At 39.6% G+C, this 25,608-nt stretch overlaps 5 protein-coding genes across 5 annotated transcripts; 2 read left to right on the plus strand and 3 right to left on the minus strand.

Moving 5' to 3' along the window:
- Positions 1–2,675: 2,675 nt before the first annotated feature.
- Positions 2,676–6,009, minus strand: LOC125214347 (L-cysteine desulfhydrase). The gene is made up of 2 exons (XM_048115338.1): positions 4,524–6,009; positions 2,676–2,975 (listed from the first exon to the last, which is right to left on the minus strand). The coding sequence occupies exon 1, from the start codon at positions 5,884–5,886 to the stop codon at positions 4,531–4,533; it is 1,356 nt and encodes a 451-aa protein (XP_047971295.1). The 5' UTR covers positions 5,887–6,009; the 3' UTR covers positions 2,676–2,975; positions 4,524–4,530.
- A 1,358-nt stretch (positions 6,010–7,367) lies between these two features.
- Positions 7,368–15,276, plus strand: LOC125213788 (protein translocase subunit SECA1, chloroplastic). The gene is made up of 19 exons (XM_048114523.1): positions 7,368–7,792; positions 7,934–8,213; positions 8,915–9,018; positions 9,110–9,289; positions 9,576–9,794; positions 10,655–10,768; positions 10,873–10,986; positions 11,185–11,352; positions 11,427–11,602; positions 12,288–12,354; positions 12,438–12,584; positions 12,663–12,758; positions 13,121–13,189; positions 13,317–13,418; positions 13,505–13,756; positions 13,850–13,917; positions 14,378–14,495; positions 14,661–14,900; positions 14,991–15,276. Exons 1-19 carry the CDS (start codon positions 7,409–7,411, stop codon positions 15,156–15,158), a joined length of 3,066 nt encoding a protein of 1,021 aa, XP_047970480.1. The 5' UTR covers positions 7,368–7,408; the 3' UTR covers positions 15,159–15,276.
- A 469-nt stretch (positions 15,277–15,745) lies between these two features.
- Positions 15,746–18,873, minus strand: LOC125212671 (protein S-acyltransferase 18). Its single transcript, XM_048112899.1, has 9 exons — positions 18,755–18,873; positions 18,220–18,333; positions 17,787–18,128; positions 17,643–17,711; positions 17,472–17,543; positions 17,254–17,382; positions 17,073–17,153; positions 16,594–16,770; positions 15,746–16,494 (listed from the first exon to the last, which is right to left on the minus strand). The coding sequence occupies exons 1-9, from the start codon at positions 18,806–18,808 to the stop codon at positions 16,009–16,011; spliced, it is 1,524 nt and encodes a 507-aa protein (XP_047968856.1). The 5' UTR covers positions 18,809–18,873; the 3' UTR covers positions 15,746–16,008.
- Positions 18,874–20,089: 1,216 nt separating this feature from the next.
- On the plus strand, positions 20,090–21,116 carry LOC125214046 (chitinase 10-like). The gene has a single exon (XM_048114904.1). The coding sequence runs from the start codon at positions 20,199–20,201 to the stop codon at positions 21,000–21,002; it is 804 nt and encodes a 267-aa protein (XP_047970861.1). The 5' UTR covers positions 20,090–20,198; the 3' UTR covers positions 21,003–21,116.
- Positions 21,066–24,371, minus strand: LOC125214045 (protoporphyrinogen oxidase 1, chloroplastic). Its single transcript, XM_048114903.1, has 9 exons — positions 23,965–24,371; positions 23,706–23,891; positions 23,528–23,612; positions 22,882–23,029; positions 22,713–22,793; positions 22,358–22,529; positions 21,924–22,083; positions 21,689–21,792; positions 21,066–21,538 (listed from the first exon to the last, which is right to left on the minus strand). Exons 1-9 carry the CDS (start codon positions 24,346–24,348, stop codon positions 21,239–21,241), a joined length of 1,620 nt encoding a protein of 539 aa, XP_047970860.1. The 5' UTR covers positions 24,349–24,371; the 3' UTR covers positions 21,066–21,238.
- Between the last annotated feature and the right edge of the window lie 1,237 nt (positions 24,372–25,608).

The raw sequence follows: 25,608 nt of genomic DNA on the forward strand, positions 1-25,608 counted from the left end.
TCATAAAGAAACCCCTTCTCCACAGGGTCATCTGCCGTCTTCCATTGATTGACGATTTTCCACATGTTCATCGACGCTTGTTGACGCGTGAGTTCAGCGAGCTCGGCTGTTGACTTGCAAGTAGGGGGGATGCCGACTGGACCTCCTGGGACCCCTGGGCGACTCCCCTAGAACGGACCCGTTGCTCCGTCCTTTGACCAACCAGGCGGGTGCGGCGAGTAAATGATGGAGGGGACGGGAACTCCTGAGCATCGTCGGGGAGCTCGTGGAACCACCGCTGCTGCTGTAGTCACCGGCAAGGTTCAGCCGCTGCTTCTTCGGCCAGCCAGCATCGACACCCGCCCATAACTTCTCGGAATCCATCAGCACCTCATAGCAGTTTCAGAAGGTGGACTCTTTATAAACATTCTTCAAGGGGAACTGTGACTCCACGATCCTCCTGACATCATCGTCAGTTTGACCGCTGGTCTTCATACGGAGGTTGTTGACATACAACCCCGCAAATCGGGTGACCGCAACCCTTATTCGGTCTCACTGCTTCCGGCACTCCTCCCAACTGTGTGGCTTCCCATTCGGGCAATGTGTCTTGTAGGCTGCTGCCATCTTAGCCCACAAGTTGACGATCCTCTGATTGTTCGACTGGAGAGGATCATCGCAAACAGTCACCCAAGCCTTGGACAGCCCGACGTTCTCGTCATTCGTCCACTTCCTCCGTACATTGTCGTCATCAGCTGCGACGACTCGCCGACCACCTTTTTGTCCTTGTCCCTCTTCTTCTTCGGTGCGCCCCAACCTCGACCCCAACCTACTCCCCTTGTATGAATGGGAGTGTCGTCGTATCGTTCGACTTGTTCCAACAACTCCTCTAGGGAGAAAATGTCATCTCCAGTGAATTGAGTCTCCACTGGGGTCGATGTGTGGGAAGACACAGTCAAAAAGTCAAGACCGGGGCGATAGACATTGTCCCCCCCCCCCGGGCTGCACCCCCGGTGTCCCCTGCATCCCAGGCTGCAACCCCTGCATCCCCGGCTGCCATCCCTGCTGCAGGCCCGACACCCCCTGCATCCCCGACATCACCGGCACCCCCTGCATGCCCTGCCAAACCGGCATACTATCCACTTCCCACGGGTACCGTGGGAGTAGCTGACCCGCACGTCACTGGAGTAGAGTTGTTGTTGTTCTCCATTTTGAGATGTTGATCTTGTACAGAAATTAAGAAAGAAAGAAACTCGTAAAAACAAGTGGTGCAAATGTAAATGACGTTAAAATCGCGTATATATAGAGTTTCAAAAAAAAAAAAAAATCTCGCTCGCCGATCGGGAGCCTACAATGGCGGCGAGGCGACCGGCTAGCGCATCGGCTAGCGGTCGAGAATCGGCGTGGGCTCGCCGAAATGACGCTCGCAGATTACAATGATCAGCTAGCGGACCGGCGAGCGCGCGCGGAGCGGCTAGCTGGCCCGCTAGCCGCCATTGGAGATGCTCTTACTTTATAAAGGATCCACAATTTTAGACAGTCCAAGTATGCATAAACCTATGATAATTTTTAAACAACTTCTTGAGCACATACTAAGGTGCTTTACTGGCTCTGCGAGCCGTTGAGCACGTTGTGCTCGCATACTGAGTCGTGTAAGAGCACGTTGTAATTAAATTTTATGTTCATCTTATTAATGTCATGGATTATAAGTAATGCTCAAAAACACTTTAATGAGTACTCCCTCTGTCCACGAATAGAAGTTTCATTTTTCCATTCTAGTTCGTTCGAGAATAGGAGTCGCGGTTCACTTTTGCCATAAATAGTAATATGATCCCACCTTTCACTAACTCATTTTACTCACATTTCATTTAAAACTAATATATTCAAGTGAGACCCTTATTCCACTAACTTTTTTCCACCCACTTTTCTTAACAGTTCTTAAAACTCATGCCGCCCATAAATGAGACTCCTAATGGCGGATGGAGGGAGTATAAATATTTAACGATTATGGGTAGTACCAAAAACTCATGAATAGTGCAAATGTTCATCTTATAATTTAGAGAAGAAATGCACCTTTTCAGTTACCAATTAAAAGAGAAATGTCTTATCAATTTGAGTTGTACTTCATATTCATGTTCGTGTAGACACACACACAAGTCGGTCATATTCATGTTGAATGACAAGCAGACCCACACAAAATGTCTACCTATTTTCGGGTCATATTCGTGTTGAATGACAAGCAGACCTACACAGAATGTCTACCTATTTATTTGAAACAATAAGGCTCCATTTAATATCATGGAATTGAAGCCTTCAATCAATATTCAATGTTTGGTACCACAAAATATTTAAGTTCTAATTCAACAATTTAAATTTCATATCAAAGTAGATAATTAGAATTCCAAATAGTTTTAATATTGATCACCTTCACACATTACACACACTACACACAAAAAACACACACTGTACACACACACACCTCACATACATACACAGTCGACACTCCATATAAATTATGATAATATCATTTTACCAAACAAAGGATTTAGAATTCAATTCCGTAAAATTCTAATTCCATTTCAATTCCGTAAACGATACTAATATGATTTGGATACTTTAAAACTTCATCCGAATAGCAGTACCATATCATATTATCATTTGCTAACTCAGACATTCTTTCAATTAAAAGGCATAAAAGCTACGACCAGAGAGTCATCTTCACGGCTAGATTTTCAAAGACAACATACTCACAAATAGTTACAAATTTATTGGTCAGTCTGATACATGAAGTAGGATGTTAGCTTCTACTAGTTGTTAACTCTCATGTCTCAAATAAGAGAATCTCAACGCTTTCATTGCGTACATGACAGTCTCTGCTTGGCTAATCAGCAGCATTCTCCGAATTCGTCACTCCTCAGTCCTCAGGGTAAATTCACACATACGAGAGCATGCCACATGCAGTTTATTCATCCCGGTCTCTCCACTCTTCTCTCTAAAACCTGCACCAGTTAGTTTGCTTAGTAACAACATATTTCTGAAAATCAGAAACCATTTAGATTCATGGAATCGTCTCAGATACGAAATTAGCAGCCATTCCTGTCCATTTTTAATGATGCGAGCTAGCAACTATTCATTGAGAAATCAGAATTATGGAACCAAATATTGAACACATAACCCAAGACCTCGTGAAATCATCACTTCACACGAGGTAAGGTCCTTTTTGCCAGCTTTATCTCTATCACATGCATTTTACTTCATGGAGAAACAGGGGAAGCCACAGGAGGATGAAAAACAATACTTGGAGGGTTACGAGGCTTTTGTATGACGAGATTCAATTTTGGAAGCATAAGTTTTAATCTTTTTTATTTGAATTTTAGTTAAACTCTTCTGATCTGAAAATACAAGATTACGAGTACTGATAATGTTAGGAGATCACTATCTATTATTGACCAACTAAGTGACCTAATAATACTCCATATATACACTATGACAACTGTGTGTTTCAGAAGACAATCTAGTGCAAGCAACTGGTATTTGAAAAGAAACAGACATAAATTACTACTCCGTCCGTGCCAAGGAAGATGACTCATTCCTTGGGCGGCACGAGATTTTATGCAGTGTTATTTTGTGGGTTAAGTGAAGAGAGAATAAAGTAGTGATAGATGTGTTTCTATTTTTAGTAACGGGTCATCTTAGATGAGACAAACCAAAAAGAAAAGTGAATCATCTTAGTTGGGACGAAGGGAGTATACTAGTATCAAATTTTATTGGTGAAGTAGACATGGAGAACCTAAAGGGAATATAATAGTATACTACGTGATTTCACATAAGTCCTTCTCCAATGAAGTTCTAGACATGACTCAGTCCTACTTTTTATGGGTAGCAACAAAAATGGCATCAAGGGGGATGTTATCGGCATAAGGATTCATCCCAGACATGATTTCTTCTAGTAACTCCATATAAGTATGCCATATGACAACTAGGTATCAGGTTATATTCAATTTTTCTAAAGCATTCCTGCAAAGTGACGAACTTAATGTCCACAAACAGAGCTTTTTAAAGTATCCATATAGAATTATCTGCACAATACAAGAACAACCAAACACTGCTGGGACTTCAGTTTCTATATTGATATGCCTTATAAAGTATATCAGTTTATTCCTAATGAACTTGCACGAGAATGCTTCATTTTTATTCACCCTTGCAAACTAACGAGCAGAAATAGCCTATCCGCCCGCTGATTATGATACATTAGCATGCACTAAATTTTCAAATAAGGTTTTCGAAGAAGGGTGTTAAGCTTAAGCTAGTGTCTGCAAGGGGCATATATCTTAAGGTGCTTGGTATTCATCAATCACTATTTCGGCCAACACCTATTTATGTGAGATGGAACCAATAACAAATGCTCTGCTCTTTTTTTTCTAACCATCTGCTTTCACTCAAAACATGATAGACAAGTATCAACTAACAAATCGATTGTTGAAAGAGACATTAAACTACAGATTTTTGGTCATAGCATTATTCAAAAGGTAGGGTAAGTCAAGAACCTCATCATTAGCTTTGAATCGTCTTCCAGGTCACTCCATTTTGGGTAAGTTGAATAATTGCATCTCTCAGTCTGATATATTCATCAAGAGTATTGTACACTTGGTGAGAGATCCTGACATATCCAGTTATGCAACCATCTGCATCCATGGCTCTGGTCTCCCCATCTCTTGGCACCTCACAATGAATGGGAACTTCCACCAGAAAGTGGTCTCTCAAGTGTGATCTCAACTTCAGCGCATCATCATCGGTCAAAACCCCCAATTTAGAAGGCAACCCAATCATAGCCATGCTCGGACACATCTCAGGAGGCGAACCAAGATTCGTGCCCCATGCCTTAGCCAACATTTGGGCCATTTCCACCGCCTTATCATGGTTTCTATTCCGAATTCCCTCAAGGCCACCTTCAAACCGTCTAGTGAATTCCAAAACTTCAGGAATAACCAGCTGAGAGCTGTAGTCTCGTGTCCCAATCCACGCACTCTCTATAGCTAGACCGTTCCCATATTCATGTGAAACAACAGGATGGTGCAAATCAGGTGATACTGGGGATTTCCGGCAATACAAAAATGCAACAGATGGAGGGCAGAAAAACCACTTGTGCAAATTGCTGACATAAAAATCAGCCCCAATATCCTTCACATCAACATGAATGTTTCCTATGGCATGAGCAGCGTCTACAAAGACGCGCTCCACGCCCTCCTCTCTACAAATCCTAACGAGCTCGCGTGCAGGAATCACAACACAAGGCATTGAGGTTATATGATCAATTATCGCCAATCGCACTTTCTTGCCATTTGCCTTACCTCTAGCCAAGCCTTTCCGAAACTCAGCTATGATCTCCTCATTCGAATTGACGGGAAAAGGCAGGTTAACCACAATGACAGACCCCCCAGCCCTAGTAACATAGGCCTCAATTGACTTCTTAACAGCCTGAAAAGCACAGTGGAGCATGACAACAGCGTCACCCTTCTGAAAACGGCCTTCGGCGAATGCCCAGCCGACGTGCTGAAGAACAATGGCGGCAGCTGTGGTGGCGTTGTCGACGATGGCCACCTCATCGACATGGTCGGCGTTGATGAGATCCTTAATAACAGCGCGGGATTGAATTATTTGAGGCTGCAGTTGATTAAAGAAAAAGTCGTCGGGCTGGCGGAGGAACCGAAACTGCCACCTTCTCTGAGCGGCGATGATGGAGGAGGGGCAGCTCCCGAAACTGCCGTTGTTGAGGCGCGCGATTCCGGGCTGGTGGTGGGCGAATTCGTCGCGGAGTTCCGATTCCGTAATAAAAGAAAGCTTGGGCTTCTTGGATACGTGGGGGGCGGCGCCGTTGACGGCGGGGCGAGGGTCTTCGAGTGCAGCCATCGGCGGCGAAGGAGGGATGATTGAACTAGGGTTTGGGAGGGGCGACTTTCACTAAATTGGGGAAACTCTGCTTTCCATTAACCGTTTCCCTTATCCTATGTGCCTTCGTTACTCTAAAACCCTCCGCCTGTCGCATATTTGATGGCTCCTTTTTTCTTTATTTAATTTCAACAAATTTTTTAGTGGTTAATTCGTGCTGTCGAGCACCAGATGGAGTATTGTTAATTGTAGATTAATGAATTTTGTTGATTTTATATATCCATTGGAATTTGGATAACTTGTTTTATATTTATTTAATTTTTAACTTTAATCTGACTTTTCAAACGAAACTCGCATTTTTTGTTAACAACGCCCATAGTTTGATAAACTAATTTCCTTTCGTATTTGATCTGATTTCACAAGAGTTGAAGTTGAAGTTGTGTTTGTGTGGCTCTCTAAAATATTGGGTGGATGTATGTGTTACAGTTTACTTTTTACATATCACAAGACGAGGGATTAGACATATTTTCGATTTATTGATAATTATATTTACTTTTCTAATACTCCCTATAAAGATCCGTTTGATAAGTTAGTAATGCCTAAATATAGATATTTATATGACTATTTCTAAGTGTTTGATATCATAGTTAACTTATTATGTCAGCCCGTGGTTTTATCTATGGCCCATCCGAGCCTGCAAATTTTTCCTTAAAATACAAAGATATGTATCTCACAAATTTGGTCGGATAGCATTTCTACCTCATTTATTATGATTTATTAATACAAAATCTAGATTATTTCTTGTCTACCAAACAACAACGAAAAAACCTCCATCCGAGCTTATCTTGACATGAAGCCCGCATTTTTTATCTTATTTAACAAATCTTGTTATATCTCATCTTTCTTATCAAACGAGCTCTTAGGACTAGGAATTAGACAGATTTCTGACTTATTTACTTACCTTTTAATTTACGAATCAATAGAATTTATATACCTACTCTATGCACGCAGATATTAAAATAAAGAAAATATTTATAGCCGATCTAAAATGGTCACTCCTCCACCAAATTATGATACATCCAAACTCCAAAGTAGTAAAAAAAATTCAATAAGAAAATATTCACTATTCGTGAATTTGAAGTTGGAAGACTGCACTTTTATCCTAAAAAATGGAGGCTCATTTGGAATCCAAACTGTTATTAATTGAAAGTTCAATAATCATAAGGTAGGTATTTGAATTGGTGTAAAAAACCAGAATTTGATTGAATTTTACTAATTTGCGTGCTATCATCTTTTATAAGTTTCATAGTACTAAAATTAGTAGCGAAATTAATGATTAATATGTTTTTTACGAATATCCATCTATTACTATTGTCTAGGCACAATTTATTTTTTATTTGGTTATAGAGATTAATATTATGATTTGTGGATAATTGATAATTGTGATGACAGATGACGTGGCCTTATCGGTTGCTTAAAACTTAGACCTCATCCTTCTCACAAATCCGTACCTGTCCCCTGCCATTGCTAATCAGCAGCAGTTATGGCAGTTGCACCGCGCCTCGCCGCCGGCCACCGCCCCTCGGTCGCCGCCACCGCACTCTCTTCCAAGTTCTCCGTCTCAAAAGCTACCAATTGGTTAGTGTTCGATGTTCCAGCTAAAACCCCCAGAGCTAGAGCAAGGGGCGTGAGCGGAAGGAGGTATTCCCCAAGCCCTAGGGCGGCATTGGGCGGACTGCTCGGAGGCATATTCGGAGGCGGCGTGGACACCGGAGAGTCGACCAGGCAGCTCTATGCTAGCACAGTAGCACTCATCAATAAGATGGAGTCTGAGATTTCGTCTCTCTCCGATACCGAATTGAGGGAAAGGACTTCCGTCTTGCAACAGCGCGCCGCACGCTGTGATTCTTTGGATTCTCTTTTACCTGTATGTTCACTTCCATTTCTATTCTCAGCTCTAAATTGATCACTGGCTGTCAATTTTGTTTGGCATTTATGTTGAAATGCATAGCCCCCAGTCTCCGCTGCTTCTGCTTTACTATGATTCAAATGATTTGGTTCCCTGCAGGAAGCATTTGCGGTGGTGAGAGAAGCTTCTAAGAGGGTTCTAGGTCTCCGCCCCTTCGATGTTCAATTGATCGGAGGTATGGTTCTTCACAAAGGAGAAATTGCTGAAATGAAAACTGGAGAAGGAAAGACGCTTGTTGCCATATTGCCTGCTTTCCTTAATGCTTTGGCTGGGAAAGGTGTTCATGTTGTTACTGTTAATGACTATTTGGCTAGAAGAGATTGCGAATGGGTTGGTCAAGTTCCACGTTTCCTTGGATTGAAGGTTGGCTTAATTCAGCGTACGTCACTTGTTTACACATTACTTCTGATCGATGCTTAAACTTTATCCATTTGCATTCAGTATTTCTGTCACTTAGAATTTTGCTTCAAACATTAGTAATTTTACTCGTTAGCAAGACAGACCTTTTATATAGCTTACTTCTCAATTTAACTCACAAAACCGGAGCAATGTTAGTAACTTAGTAGTATGTTCTGCTTAACTTGTCTGAAACCATGCGGGTTTTGTGATTGGTGCCCAAACTTTTATTGGTAATGCAGACACTATTTGTTATAAGAAATTATAGTAATTGACAGCAATCTTTTCTGTATGCGGTGAATTTAATGAACATGGAAACTATGCCCGTTAGCATTAAGGATCATAGCAATTCATTTTGCAAATCATGGTGAGTATGTGCTTCGAAGGAAAAATTTACATTGTATCTTACATGCTTATAAAATTGTGATCTTCCCTTTATATCTCATATGCTTCTTTTCTTTTCTGCTTTTCTTTTTAGGTCCCTTTTTAAAAGGCATGCACCAATGTTATCTTCTTTAGTTTTTAATTTTTATGCCACTTTTAGAAGGTTGGTATGAGGATGTATGCTCTGGATGTAAAATTCTACTTATTTTGTCGTAGAAAAGTTATCATGGAGCTTTAATTTTTATTCCAACTCCAATAAATAGATATGTCCAGATTCTGACATTCAGCTAATGATGGCAGAAAATATGACAAGCGAACAAAGGAGGGAAAACTATTTATGCGACATCACGTATGTCACAAACAGTGAACTGGGCTTTGACTACTTAAGAGATAATCTTGCCACGGAAAGTTATCCTTCTTTGTAATCCATTTATGCTAATTCAAGTTGTGCTAAAAAACACATGATTGTCTGAAATTATTGATGTTATCTTACAGAGTGTCGATGAACTTGTCCTGAGACGTTTTAATTACTGTGTGATTGATGAGGTTGATTCTATTCTCATCGATGAAGCAAGGACACCTCTCATCATATCAGGTCCAGCAGAAAAACCAAGTGACCGTTACTACAAAGCTGCTAAGATAGCCTCTGCTTTTGAACGAGATATACATTATACTGTAAGAAAATTTCTCATCTCCTAATGATAGTTTTTGACATGTTTATTTGGTAAAAAAGAGCATTCTTGGGTTTTGTTTTTGTAATACATAATTCTGGTAAAATAATATATTTTCAGCTGTGTTGAGCATGTTGCTACCCAAAAATACTGAAACCTCTTGTAGCTTGCATGATTATACACTCATAGTCTCATATGATACGGATACTATTCTATTTTTGTTGTAATTGGCAACAAATATAGCGCCTTTCTTACTGAGATTTCTTACTGAGATTGTGTGAAACATGCAGGTTGATGAGAAACAGAAATCAGTTTTACTTACAGAACAAGGTTATGCAGATACTGAGGAAATTCTGAATGTAAAAGATTTATATGATCCAAGAGAGCAGTGGGCATCATACATATTAAATGCAATAAAAGCCAAGGAACTTTTTCTCAGAGATGTGAACTACATTATCAGAGGCAAAGAGGTTCTTATAGTGGATGAATTTACTGGGCGAGTAATGCAGGTGACCCCCTAACTACATCTGGAATACCCTAAAAGAAAATTTGAAAGAAAAACCCATCTCCATTATTGACACAAATAGCTGTATCTTCCTAACAATAGGACGGTTCATGGGTGCAGGAGAAACTATACCTTATGTAAAAATGAATATTTCCTACCCTCTACCCCTCTCTTCCACAACCATTTCACCATGAGCTGTCTAGTTTCATTATTGATGTCTCAGTCTTTCTTGCTCATTTTTATGGTTTGCATGTATTTTTTGGATAAACTACAAGTCTGCAAACCTTGAGTTTATATATCATGATTATTACTCCCACTATGGCACATTTCTTTTAGGTATGGGTATTTAGGGGAGTTGAAAATGGTGTAACGTGGCGTAAAAAGGAAAGGGTGTCATTTTATATGGCACGTCCTAAAAAGAAATACAACTCATGAATAATGGGACGCAAGGAGTACTATTCGGTGGAAATTTAGTGGTCCTGTATGAGCCCAGGCTCCAAGCTGTTTTCTGGCGCAATTGCAATTTCACTGACTATGATCTGATAGGCATATATTAGATTCTCTAATTTTTTTTGAGTGAGGGGTTTACATTGCTTTTTAGTTCATTGATTTACATTACAGTTTCCCTGTTTGTTCAAGTCATCTTATTAGTTAAACTTTTGAGACTTTACTGAAAGTGACCAATCTAGATTACTAACCAATATGTGTATTCAAACCAATTTTTCTTTATGGTGGTGTCTCCATTACGTTTCATGGTCAAATCATATGAATTTTCTTCCATATTAAATTTGTATGAGTATTCCTGTTTCTGTAGCTTCATTTTCTTTGAGAGTTAAGGGTAGAATTAATTACATTTGTTCACAGGGGAGACGCTGGAGTGATGGACTTCACCAAGCAGTTGAAGCAAAAGAAGGGTTGCCCATACAAAATGAAACTGTGACCTTAGCTTCAATTAGTTACCAAAACTTCTTTCTCCAGGTTTGTGTATTCTCTTCTAAACACACTTTTGTGGTTTATATATCTACTATGGAGTATATCTGTCTACGGTGCTTTATATGATGTTCTTATGATGGTTGATTCAGTTTCCAAAACTCTGTGGCATGACTGGTACTGCTGCTACTGAGAGTGCAGAATTTGAGAGCATATACAAACTCAAAGTGACAATTGTTCCGACAAACAAGCCCATGATAAGAAAGGTTCCCTTTTACGCATGCCTTCCCATCATGAAATTGCTGTCAATTCATGTTTCCTTGCACACCTTTGGTTTAGATTGAGAAATCCTGGATGAATTTGATAACGGGTTTTTGCCAACTTTCACTTGTGATTTTCTTCTTAACTGATGCTTTATATGAAGGACACCTATTAACTTACCCCCCTCCTCACACATGATGAAGGATGAATCAGATGTAGTTTTCAGAGCAACTACAGGAAAATGGCGTTCTGTTGTGGTGGAGATATCTCGGATGAATAAAACAGGCCGACCTGTTCTGGTCGGCACTACCAGTGTTGAGCAGAGTGATGCATTGTCTAAACAGCTTCGTGAAGCTGGACTTCCACATGAGGTTATTTAATGAACTGTATTTTGTTACAACACTTTTTATGGGGATTGTCTTATCTGATGTCGTATTTTTTAAAGGTTCTGAATGCAAAACCAGAAAATGTGGAAAGAGAAGCTGAAATTGTGGCTCAGAGTGGTCGTCTAGGGGCAGTTACCATTGCAACAAACATGGCTGGTCGTGGTACTGATATAATACTTGGTGGTAATGCAGAATTCATGGCAAGGTTAAAGTTGCGTGAGATATTGATGCCAAGGTATTTTCTCAACATCAACCACTTGAAATAAAATGTTAATGGAGTATTTGCGTGTGTGGGTGCTTGTCATATACACCGTTTAAGGAGAATATCTTCTCTCTTGCTGTCTGGTATACTGCAGTTACAATCTCTTGATCTGAATTTACTAATACAGTTTGAATTCATGAGTAGAGGTCCTAGAGGAGTTATTTTCTAATAAAGGAGACTGCTTATAGTTAAATATCTATCAGCTAATTCAGTAAGGGTTGCCTTTCAGTTCAACGGTTTTTCACTGTGTGGGGGTATTTCCTATTAATCGGGCATGGACAGGGAATCACATCCTCTTTTGATGTATATTATGCATACACACCTTTTCTTCCTGAATTTGCTATTTCACTTTTAGATCATAAGGACATGCACTCTTAACATTCTTTTGTAGAGAACACTTCTTTTGGCCAAAAAATCTTTCAGCACTTTCTACTCAATGGTAACGCATTGCCTTCCTGGCAACATGTACAATGGTTCTCTAAGTACTCAACAGCTTGTTTGGATAGTGAGGTTAAAATAACTGATATACAAGATAAACTTACTTGTGTATCCACATGCATGTGCATTACGGTGATGGCAATCAATTTGATGATGTGATAGACATTGAGCACTGGTTATATAGTTGCCATTGTTGAATTTTGATTTTGAACTGATGCAGAGTTGTAAAACCAGCTGAAGGAGTTTTTGTTTCTGTAAAGAAGGCTGTTCCAAAGAAAACATGGAAGGTGTGAAATGTCTACTTCATCTTATTTCTCTTCTTCCAGCTTCTTTTTGCCTATTGCCTTGCCATAACTGAATCAAACTCCAGGTTAATGAGAACCTGTTTCCGTGCACACTTTCCAAGGAGAACACCAAGTTGGCAGAGGAAGCTGTAGAGTTGGCTGTCAAAACCTGGGGCCAAAGGTCAATAGCTGAGCTTGAAGCAGAAGAGAGACTGTCATATTCTTGTGAAAAGGTGAAATTCAGGCTTCATAGAGTTGAAAAATATGCATTTGCTCATAGAATACATTGTCTATAAAACTTCAATATCCAGGGTCCTGCTCAAGATGAAGTCATCTCAAAGCTGCGGGGCGCATTTCTGGAGATTGTGAAAGAATATAAGATTTACACGCAGGAAGAAAGGAAGAAGGTAAACTTGATCCATGTGCTTATTATTCGGCTGATGGGTTTTCCTGGATCTCCCACAGAAATAGGATTTTTTCTATTTTGTTTTTAGTAGCCAACCCACCCTAACACATAGCTTAAATATATGTGACCATTCTGCTTCAAAAATTGAAGTAGTAAACATGTAACTTTATCCATCCAATCTGTATCTGATCCATGTAATAAACATATCAAGAATTCATTCAATGCAATAAAGCAAAAACTAGGAGGGAGGGGATGGGGCAAAAGGGTAGGAGCTGCTTACCTTATTCCCACACAGCATTACGTCGTCACTACTAATTTTCATTTGATAAACAACTTTTATTGTATATCTTAATGCCTTTTTAGGTTGTAGCAGCCGGTGGGCTTCATGTTGTAGGTACAGAGCGTCACGAGTCTCGCCGCATTGATAATCAGGTATGACTTTAATTTTCAGGTTCAGGGATCCAGTGCCTCTTTAATGATAGGACCTTACTATTTTTATATAAGTTTTGCTGTTTAATCTACTTTTAATTCCTTTTTTTTACTGCTTCCCGCTATTCAGCTGCGCGGCCGTAGTGGCAGACAGGGTGACCCTGGAAGTTCCCGATTCTTTCTTAGTCTGGAAGACAACATCTTTCGCATATTTGGTGGAGATAGGATTCAGGTTTTTCTCGCTCCAGCATTTTGTCCTTGTTTATTAGGATTAATTAGGACGTGGTAGTTCAGATGTGAGTAAAATTGTGATTTCAGGGTTTGATGAGAGCTTTTAGAGTTGAAGACCTACCAATTGAATCCAAGATGCTGACAAAAGCACTAGATGAAGCTCAGAGAAAAGTAGAGAATTACTTTTTCGACATTAGAAAACAATTATTCGAATATGATGAGGTTTTAAACAGCCAAAGAGATCGAGTTTATACTGAGAGGAGACGAGCCTTGGAGTCTGATGACCTCCAAGCTCTCCTGATTGAATATGCTGAACTAACAATGGATGATATACTAGAGGTAGACATTTGAACACACTGGAATTACTTACTTTCTCTTTTGCTTTCTGTTTCCATCTTTATGATATTTGTTTGATTATCTTCAATTATCTAGGCAAATATTGGTACTGATGCTCCTAGAGAAAGCTGGGACTTTGAGAAGCTTATATCAAAACTTCAGCAGTAAGTGGAATAATTTATCCTGCAAGTATGTGAAGTGAACTTAGTATGTCATTGAAATTTTGGTCTTAGCCAATGAGGCTGACAAGATTCCTTGTTTGTTCAGTACATGTATTGTCATGTTATCATATGCTTCAGGAATTTCTTTGAAAGCCTTTGTAGATTTGGGAAGAAAATTTGACTTACTGTCGAATCATGTTTAGAAAATTGTTGAGACACTGATTTATGCAAGTAAAATTTGATTGAGAATTTGTGAGACTCTTTTCACTATGAATGTCAAATCATGTTTCAAAAGTGAGGGGTAAAATTGGGAAAGCTGTTTTCAAGATGTCCAAGAAAATACAATTTTGAACAGAAATCTTTAATAGCAGTGGATGTGTATGTTTCTAGTTCTGATTAATACTGTCAACAGAATCCTTTAGCTTAAGCAGGTTACTTCTATACCCTGACCTGTTATTTATAGGTATTGCTTTCTTTTGAATGATTTGACCCCGGAGTTGATGGAAAGTAAAAGCTCCAGCTACGAAGGACTGAGAGATTATCTTCACCTTCGTGGGCGTGAGGCATATCTTCAGAAACGGGTTAGTTTTCTGCAATCATTTTATACTAAACTATATGGAGAATACTTTATATGATAACAAAGAGCTTTGATTGGATCTCACTGTGAAGACAGGATGTTCAAAATGTCTATTTGATGATGTCGGATTTTTCTGTATTTTATGTGATATCTTCCTCTCTTGTTACAGGAAATAGTGGAGAAAGAGGCTCCAGGTTTAATGAAAGAAGCAGAAAAGTTCCTAGTATTGACCAACATTGATCGATTATGGAAGGAGCACTTGCAGGCTATAAAATTTGTTCAGCAAGCTGTAAGTTTACGGGGGTATGCACAGAGGGATCCACTCATCGAGTACAAGCTGGAAGGCTACAATCTCTTCGTAGATATGATGGCTCGAATAAGAAGGAATGTCATATATTCTATTTACCAGGTATTGTTGAATCTTCATATTCTGTCCAAGTGATGATTCGATTTACTTCCTCGTTCCCAGACTTTAACTGCACTGCTTCATGTTTATCAGTTCCAACCCGTCTTGGTGAAGGAGCAAAAGAATCGAGAGCGTCAAAGAGAAGGTAAAATTGATGCTAATGGAAATGGAAATGGAAAAGTAAGTGACAGTAACAATCTTGATTCAGCAACCTCTACCGTATCATCTTCATCAGCTGTTAGTCAGGAGGCAAGCAAGTGATAACTTCTTCACCAGAAAATGCCCATTAGTTGTAAATAGATTGTATTTTTTGAATTTTGTAAGTTGTATCACTATTGTTTAAATGGAAATGGATTTTGAAGTTGTATGGCTATCACTATATTCAATCTTGGTTGGTGACCTTTCTTCTAGTTAAACATGAATCTTGGGGATTGTTGAGAAAGATATCTATATCTACCTCTTATAGATTTATTTTGAGGGTACTTATGTGAAATATTTTATATCTAGAAGAATTTATCAATTTATTATAGATAAAATTACTATAATAATATATTGTTTCAATTAAATGTGCATATTATTGAATCTTCATGAGCATTGTTGAATACAATAACTTCATTTTTTTTTTTACTTCCATTAGATATTACAATTATTCTTTGTTTTCGGTCATTATAAATAATGACAAACAAGATCTATAGAAAATGTCCAACAATTGCTTAAAAATATTGTGGAAATGATATAGATATCACTCCCTTAATCCAGATCTAATAGTCTTGATGTTAGAAAACATATATATAATAGGGAATCAGTATAGTATGACTTGAGAAATTGAATATTTTCTGTGAACGGACTAAAAGAGAAATGTAGACAGTTGTGGACGGATATAATATATTAAATACACTCCTTTTTACATGCCAAAGCATGCAATCTTAGTAAATGATGAAATTTAAAATAGGCTGCTTACATCTTTCTTACATTAATAATTATGTGAATAATCCTCTGAATGATGTGGTAATCAATATCTTACAAATGAACAAGCAAGATTCCTTTTCCTTTCCTTTTTCTTTTTTTCTCAGAGGCTGAGAATGTAAGTTGCACTCTTGTTTGTACCTTGTCATCTTGGAGAAGCTTCACTGCCTTCATTCTTCAACACAGAGCACAAGACTTGTCTTGATATATAAGTCTCGAGTTCTCTTGACACTTGAGTCAATTTCAAATCGAAATCACTTCTGTACTTGTGCTTAGGTGTTGGCACCGCAGTCCCATGCTGCACAGGAGAACACGAAAGTCGTCTTCTTGGACTGGAGAACTGTCTTGGTGAGCTTAGAAGACCTCCTTTCACAACCAGTGGTGTCAGGCTTAATCCTTGGCTCGATAAATCTTTCTCCGCTTTCATGAGAGGCCCACTTTTTGTTTCTAGCGGCAGGGGTTTCAGTGGATCACCTTCTGCCGTAGGCTTCATTTTGGCAAGCTTTTCCCTTGCCTTTTCAGCAGCAAGTAGAGCTCTATCTCGGCTCAGGTTGATTAGCTTCCATGGATCTATGTTGGCACGGAAGCCTTGCTTTTTATCAGGCTCTCCGTCGATCCTTATGGCCAATTTCTGTTGGTTAATCAGAAACTTTTTAAGTTTAATCACTGTTATGCTCATGACAATTATTGGGTAATATGGATGATTGAAATTTAAATATATGTGTACTACCTGTGGTGACTTTCCATCACTGCATATGATCCGCGATACAAGTGTAGGCTTTTCAGGTGAATCTAAGTCGATACTCTCATCATCAGAAGAATAAAAGTCTGAATCTTCAAATGATTCAAGCTCCATAGCCTGATTTTCTTCTTTCATTGCTAAAATGTAGTCGTAGGTTGTGATTCCCTGAAAAGACAAGCATGTCAAGGTTATGATGCGCAGCAAGAAGTCTGAACTGTCACAGCAAGAGGTTTGACCAAGTGATACTGCAGGATAAATAACCATAACAAAACCTTCTAGTTTCAACAGGTTCAGGTCTACGCTATTTGACACTTGAAAGACCAGAAACACAAACTCAAGCCCCAAGTAAATATCATGCTGTTTTATAAGAATTCAGGGTATATAAGAGAGAGGTGGGGAAGAAGGTCTTTGAACATCTTCTCTATTTCCCATGGTAGAAAAGACGGAAATTCAAACTTGTGCAATACCTTCTTGATGAGCACTACATGAAAGAATAGAAGTTGTCCTAAGGCAGCCGTGCTGTAGCTTGTCAACAAAAACAATATGACCTGTGAGTGGATGGAGTCAAGTTAGTTAAGATTCATCCATATAATCATATTCTGGCTTGCTATCTAACTTATTTTTATTGGAGAAGAGCGAGAACATTACAGATACAGAAGCAAGCACTCCTCTAGGGAATTTCTCAGTGTAGTTTTTTATTAACTCTCGCTCTATGCCCTTGCTATCAGCAAAGCACCGAACAAATACTGCCACAGCAGTTCCACCTTCTATAGTAAGCTGAAGCAGCAATACAATTTACCATTGGCAATTAATATTAAAACCATACACTAAAGAATGATTGCAAAAACAGGAGAATGTTTACCAACCATTATCAAGATAAAGACCATCAGAAGAATGAAGGTTGTGTAGTTTTTTTTCCCAATGCAGTTGTTCAACCACTATACCAATCAAAAGGTGAAAATCCTTAGTTAAAAAAACAGTAGATACTTGAGAAGAAAGGTGCAATTTCCATAATAGTATGAGATAATTAATCTTACTCTACAGTGGTGATCAAATCCCTCAACACAACGGTTGCAGGTCCTGCAGTGTTTGCTATACTTGTTAACCTGAGGAGTCACGAAATAAAAGCTCAGCATGCAGCAAAATCACATCCAAATAAAGAAATTGCATAACTCATTGACCTCAAAGTCGCACAGGGAACAGAAAGAGACATCATCATCTTTTGGATTAGGCGTGAGAGAATCATCCTCGAGGACAAGGGGAAATGGGATAAGAGCCTGCTCCATCTGAAACCTCGAGGTATTCCAAGGATCTAGGTACTTCCTCCTTATGAAAGTCCGGAGAATCTTACGCTCAATCCTTTTGAAAAATCTTGACAATATCCTTCTCAAGATGTGGCCGTAATTAAGCTTGGCAAGCCCAATACCATTGCCCTTTTTCTTCTTCTTTCTAAATCTGAATCTAATCTTGTCACTAGGATCAATTGCTACACATCTAATAAAGAGAAGTACAGCAGAAAGCACCTAAGGCATAAAATTAACACCAAGGAAAACCATCAGGTATACAGCTGTTGAAGATGCATATATCTATGCAAGCATTTTAAGATAAACTTACCGAAAAGGAGAAGAGAGTGTCGATTGTGATCTCTGCAATTCTATTGCCGAGAAAGAGCCCTAGGAAGCAATAATATGCAGCGACTAAGAAGCAGAAAACCGCCATCCCCACAATCTGCCAGCACATGATAAACAATGTCAAAACCTATATCAGTTTCGTACTAATTTCAAAAGTTCTAGACCTAATCTATGATTTCACGAGGACATGGATGAGCATTCAGTTAGATCAACATCAAAATAAGAAGAAGTGGAACAAAATCAACAAATTCCTGATAACACAAATTAGAAAACGAGCACTCAATCGGATCAGCATCGAAATTGGGAAGAAGTTAATCAAAAACCGATGTAAAAAAGTGAATCAGCTGAGTTATTAATTAAACATTTCTAGATTTCAAAATTTCAAAATGAACAGTTTCCCGATGACACGGATTAGCAAAAGGGCAATCAATCAGAGTCGCATCAAAATCGGAAAGCAGCTCGTCATAAACCGATCAATTTGACGGTCAAATTGAAGTGGAGAATGGAAAATGAAGCACCTGTAAGGGATGGAGAGGGCGCTGCCAACCATGGCGTCTGGCTGAGAGCATCATGTGCGGTGTGGTGTGGTGCGATGCGATTCGACTCCAGAAATGGGTGTTTTTGGACTCGACAAAGCTTCCATCTAGTAAGTAGTAGTACCAAATTCAACGGTCGAATTCCCATCTTTTTCAAATTTGAATTACAGAAATTAACGGCCCCGTAAAATGCTTTGGGCCGAGTCTGTACTGGATTGGGCCTTACCTTAACTTTTCATCATACAGTTTCTTTTTAAAAGTATTAATCATATGATTTTTTTTTCACAACAAAAACAGGGGAAAAAAAAGTCCAATAATAAGTCAACTTTCATTTTCATCTAACTTTACCAGATTTTCAGTCAAGAGGCCAGTCTCCAAATCGATTTAATTCATTAGCAAAATTAGATGAAATCGAAAGTTCAATAAGTTCTTAAGTTGGTTACAATTATATTTTCATGTGTATGTCGTAAACGGGTAGCGTGGAACAGCACCAAATATATAAATTAGTAAGTTACACAAATAATTATAGTTATAATATTTTTATTTAAAAAATAATGCAACTATATATTCGAGGATCCGCGGCCGGCAGCACTAGTTTAATATTGGACGACTTTTAATTGCATATAAATGCGTGGTGTCGACATTTCCATTTTCTACGCCTTCTCTTAAATAAGTGGAATAATATCAACACTAATATCCAAAGTTAGTCAGTAATTATGGACAAATTGATGAGATTGTTAATACAAATATTACAGCAGTTAAGACAACAGATTGGTTATCCAAACTAAAGTTATCATATATTACGTGGTATTCTTTGTACTACAGCAATTGGGAACAAACTGCCCTAAATTTTTTATATAATTATTAAGTACCTACTACTGTACTAAAACTGGCTAATCTTTACATAGTCAATATGTTTATTTTTAAATTTTATTTTATTATTTAGGCTTTTGCGATCTTAAGACTTAAGCCAATATTCATGTCCGTGACTGCTTCAATTTTGAGACTTCAAGTCGTTGTAATTATTTGTCACACCTCAAACCGAAAATCTTCGGTCCACCCATACTAAAACACTATAAACACAAGATATCATTGTTGTGTAATGATAATTAGTTTTAGGATCATTTAGTTCCACGGAAAGTTAGATGAACTTGTTAAGACAAAAAGCCTTGCTGATCTGAAATTAGAAGACCTCATTTAGTTATTGAGACTTGGTCTAATCATGCATGTGGGTATTGAGCCAAGTCAAAAGCATGGTGGGAGAGGGAAGATAATGGAGAGATCAAAGATGATATATTGAATTTGTATTATTAAAAAATAATAATGACCTCTGACTTTGAAAAGTTGTTCACGAAGAAGGCACTATTACTATGATAGCTATAGCCTATATATATGCATACATGGTAATGGTTGGCTTAGAACAATAATGGAAATAAGAAGAATGAGTAATGCATTGGCATTAGCATTAGCATTGGGGTGGTTGCTATTCAGCTCAGCCATGGCGTCGCCGGTGGTGAGCCGACAGCTCTTCAATTCCATATTCCTGCACAAAGACGACGCCGCCTGCCCGGCCAAAGATTTCTTCACCTACGACTCATTCATGCAAGCCACTAGATGCTTCCCAAGATTCGGCCGCACCGGCAGCCTCTCCATGAGGAGGCGTGAGGTGGCCGCATTTCTAGCTCAGATCTCCCATGAGACCACCGGAGGGTGGGCCACCGCCCCTGACGGCCCCTACTCTTGGGGGCTCTGCTTCAAGGAGGAGGTGTCGCCGCAGTCCATTTACTGCGACCCGGACAACACCCAGTGGCCTTGCGCTCCCGGCAAGTCTTACCAAGGCAGAGGCCCGATCCAGCTATCGTGGAACTACAACTATGGACCTGCCGGAAGAGCCTTGGGATTCGACGGCCTACGGAACCCGGAGATAGTCTCCAACAACTCGGTGATCTCCTGGAAAACTGCCCTCTGGTTTTGGATGACAGAGCAGAAGCCAAAGCCCTCGTGCCACAACGTCATGGTCGGACGCTACGTCCCCTCTGAGCTGGATCTTGCCGCCAACCGCACAGCCGGTTTTGGGCTGGTGACCAACATCATCAACGGAGGGATCGAGTGTGGGGTCCCGACCAGCGCCTCTGTCTTGGACCGGATCGGATACTTCCAACGTTACGCTGCCCTCTTCAATGTCACCACCGGACCTAACCTGGATTGCCAATATCAACAACACTACTAGCAAAAAGTTTCAATATTAATAACTTGTGTTATCAACAATACTTGCATATTATGACTCTAAATGTATTATTTTACTTTCTGGAGATATTATTCAACTTTAAATGTTCTCAGCCAATTTATGCAATCTACTTTTACAGAAACAACTAGTTCAATTCAAATGGTTTCCTCTTCAAAAATGGAAAAAGAAAACTTTCCACTTTCCACTACAGCCTTGGACTAGGAACCATTTCTACTACTTCACCTATACACATTTTCAGACAAAAATTTTGACACATCTGCTGCAACTTCATAAGCACCCTCCACGCATCTGCCCAACGCAACACCGGACACAAAGTTCCCCCCCAGAAAAAGGCCTTCAAATCCTCCATTGCTCAGTGCTGTTCGGGCACTATCCAACAGATCTAAATGACCTACAAGAAATTGTGGGATGGCTTGTGGCCACACACGTACCCCCAGGACTAGTGGATCTGCTGCATTCTTCTTTATAAGCATCTTTCTCAGGTCACGATCCACCGATTCCACAATTTCGCTTTCACTCTAATCAAACAAAAACGTAATCAGCTCACAACCACTTACAGGAACAATTTATTAAGGAATTTTAAGATATAATAAGTTTTTTTCCGTAGCACTTATAGATTCTAACATCAATAGCAGCTGTACTAGTTAAAGAATAAACACACTTTGTACCTTCGATGTAATTCCAGGATTTAGAGCTCCTCCGATGTAATTCAAAAGAAGAATTCTGCCAGGTGGGGCACGATTAGGAAACAGTGATGAGCTGTATAAAGTTCCTGTGAGATCAAATGAAACAAAAACAAACAAGTTATAAAGGTGACATAGAGAGCTTTAGGTTGTGTACACAACCATAAATTCTGAATAATGCTCATAACACAATAACTAATGAATAGCTTTGTGGATATACCTAATGTTTCAACCCCTTGGGAACGTGGATGCAACTGCCCAAACCCCTTTAGTTTACCATCAATTAGACATTCATCACGAATTACTCCTTCTGGATACGAAATGGTGACTGCAGCAACAGGTGGGTAATAAAATTTTGATAATGAATCAGCTGCAGTAGCCTGCAAAGATTGGACAGGAAATAATTTTTCTGAAGCTATCTCTTTGCAGGGCAGAAATATACAGGCACCCACAATACTGTCAAAGAAGCTAACACATAATACAACTAACACAAAAGAGTGGAACATTTAGGATCATATGTCAAGATTACAAACCCTCAAAAAACCCCAGCCCTGGTATGGTGGTAAGGGAGATGGAGTTTAGACAGTTCTAGTACCAATTCTCTAGTGATAAGTACATTCAAAAGAACATGGGAAGCAATTTTACTGAACGTACCGAAAGCGGGCGCAATATGGTGCTCGCCACATAGGAAGGAATAGTCATTACAACACTTCTGCTCTGCAGAGACACTGTTCCACTGGGAGTTTCGTATGTCAACAAGTAACACCCATTGTCCAACTTAGAGATGGTTGTAAGTTTCCATGACACCTTGACCTTGCTTCCTAAGCTAGAAATATGAAAAAAAAATGCATGAGAAGTATGTGTATTTCTTTTAAAATTACAAAAATTGAAATCTTGAAGAAAAATATAGATCCGGTGTATTCTAAAACTTTGTTGAGAGAGCATAAAATAGAGAATTTTGTATGCAAAAATGAGAAAAGTATGTATGTATCAAAGGAATGATGAGTACCTCGATGAAATTGCGTTAGGCAACGTTGCTAGGCCCTTTCTGAACGATCCAACAGTTTGGCCTTTTGGTTTTGGTAAGCGTCTGGAAAAGTACTTAATTTAAATTCTCATTATCCACGCACAAATAAGAAAATCAAACACAAGTATGGCGATTCTAGGAATGTAATTACGGATCTCTAGGTGCCTTAGGGCTGCTAGATTTCTCTTTGATTGCTTTAAAGGTGCCTCCAATTATGCTGCCACCAGTTTGCTCCAATTTCCAGACTTTCCCAAATGCAGCTTTCATACTTAGCTTTGAAGGATCCCCAGCATAAACACCTTCACAAGGACAGGAATGTGATAATCATATTCATTCAGAGTTTATGACTTATGAGTAAAAGGGACTCTAGCACAGCTCATCTACAAATGGTTATAAGCGTCTATCTGGAATCAAGAAATAGACACAAAGAGTTTGAATATGATATAAATGACTCTTTCATTGAGAACCGAACTTTAGTTTGGAAAGGTTAACCGTAAATTTCAATCCTCAATTAGATCAATAACTTCCATTAACCAAGTGCCACCTCCTAATTGGTTTAATATAGTGATCTAAAAAACAGCAAACGTCAAATTGCAAGTAAGTAACCTACATTTGAAACCATTCCTCATTTTCTTAAAGAAAGCAGGTTGTCACCACCTAATACAGCTTGTATTAGAAAATGGATAGGTTAACAATGTGGATCAGAACATGAACAAGTGCTGGGCTAGCAAAGAAACTCTCTCGGATTGTGCTAATGCCTAATGCTTATAACGAAGAAATTAAGTGGAGAGGATTACCGGAGCAAAAAGGCTCTATTAAGCGCTCAAAGACTTCATCACCAAGGTTTCGCCTAACAAACTCTTCAACCGATTCTTCATGCCCCTGTTACCTTCGGCGAAACCTCAAATGGTGAGAAAATAACGCAGGTAGGAGAAAACAGAAAAGGGGAGACCGAAAGAGAGGGGGGGAACAAACTGGCGGGGGCGGACGAAGGCCAATTGCACCAAAACCAGCTCTGAGCTTCCCAGGGAAGCTCATCAAGTCGAAGAATGGCAAATCGGTGGGTTTGGCAGGCACCGGCCTCAGCTTCCCATTCCACAGCACGAAGCGAGGCGCATCAGGGTCCCCCAATACCAGTTCATCCTTCAAACCACTGTCAACCTGCCCTAATTAACCACGAAAACTATCAATTTCGACAAAATCGACGAGGAAGTGTGAATTTGGGGGAACGCACCGCCATGGTGAGCATTGGATCGGACGGCTGGAAGCTGTTGGGGCCTTCCTCCCAGAGATAGCCATCCCTCTCGACGGTGGTGATGTTCCCTCCGACGCGCTCTCTGGCTTCAGTGACCAAGAAATTGGAGCTGCGGTGCTTGGTGGAGAGGGCCTGCGCGATGCAGAGGCCGGTGATTCCGCCGCCGACGATCACGCAGTCGAGAAGTGATCCGTTGTTGGTTCCTGAAGAGGGGGAAACGGCGGCTGGCCCCTCCGCGATGGAGCAGCGAATTCTGCGACGGATAGGGATTTTGGAAGCGAGTAACCGTGAAGGGGAGGAGTAAAGAGGGGATAGCGGCTTGTGTGAAGAAGCCGGAAGGTGGGTGAACGCAGCCATTTCCATTTCAGAACATTCAACTGAAATGGAGAAGACGGAGATACATAATGATATCAAAGAAAAGAAATGAAGTCTTATCTCCACGTGGACGGATGGTATTGCTTGATCAGATTCATCGAAGCTAAAAAGGACTATAATATAAATTTAATAATCCAACCGTCTACTTATTTTATTTTTAAAAACATTGTTTCTTTTAATTATTATTTTCTCACCCAATTCACATTCTTCCGCTTCAATTTCTTACTCCAAAGCTATTCAATTCTTAACGAAGGGACCAGTCTGTCTGTCATAGTCAAACTTGGATCCCAACATTGTAGGAATGTCTATGCCAAATTCGGATTCCTCGTGTATAAGCTCATTATTCACACATCCCGATGCCATCAACATTTCCGATGTGCAGAAGAGATAACCAATAGTCAAACTGCATATCCGACGGATTTGATTACGTGCGTATTCGAAGCATGTGTTGATGGTGACGAAGATGCAACAATACGAGGCAATTAGCAAAAAGGGGTGCCTCATTTTGGGAGAGGGTTACAATGAAGCACAAAAAGGTACTCTCTAGCGGCTCACCCTTGCTGCACAATTCGTACGCTTCAAGGGCACTAAGACGAGAGAAATCTCCAGGTGTCTAAATAATGCGGCATCCACAACTCGTCGAAATGAAGCAAATGAATGGAGTTGGTCACATGACATAAAAGATCAGCCACTTGAGAAGTCAATAACCGCTACGATCAATTGTTTTACGAAGTCAATTTGCAAGACCAATCCCAAAAATGAACATGAAACAAAAAGGAGAACTACTAGTGTCTCAAAAGTTTAGAGAATTAGTTAGATTTGCTTAATTAGTGTGCTAATAGATTCTAAATTATACTAGTACATCACCTTACAGGTCGAGAGGAGAAAGTGTTGTGCACACGTGCATGGGGGCTAAGGGATGGGAAGGTTGTCTTGCGCAAGCTGGCTCGCCCCGTTGCCCCCGAAACACGGCTTGTGACCGTCATGTCCCCGCAGATGCTCTAAATTTTGTTAATTTTTAATTCAAATCATTTTAAGCATACTAATCTCAATTAGTTTTTTTTCAAATACATTTCCCGATTTGCGATTTTAAGTATTCATATGAATGGCTGTTATAAGTGTTGCGGACATAACAATTTAACGCATGCTAAATTGCTAATAACTCGACGAACTATAAAATAAAATTAAATGAAAACAAGTGATAATGCCTTCAAATTATTTTATTTTTATTAATCGCCTAAATATTAA

This window comes from Salvia hispanica, chromosome 3, assembly GCF_023119035.1.
Source record: "Salvia hispanica cultivar TCC Black 2014 chromosome 3, UniMelb_Shisp_WGS_1.0, whole genome shotgun sequence".
In the NCBI taxonomy this organism is placed as follows: domain Eukaryota; kingdom Viridiplantae; phylum Streptophyta; class Magnoliopsida; order Lamiales; family Lamiaceae; genus Salvia; species Salvia hispanica.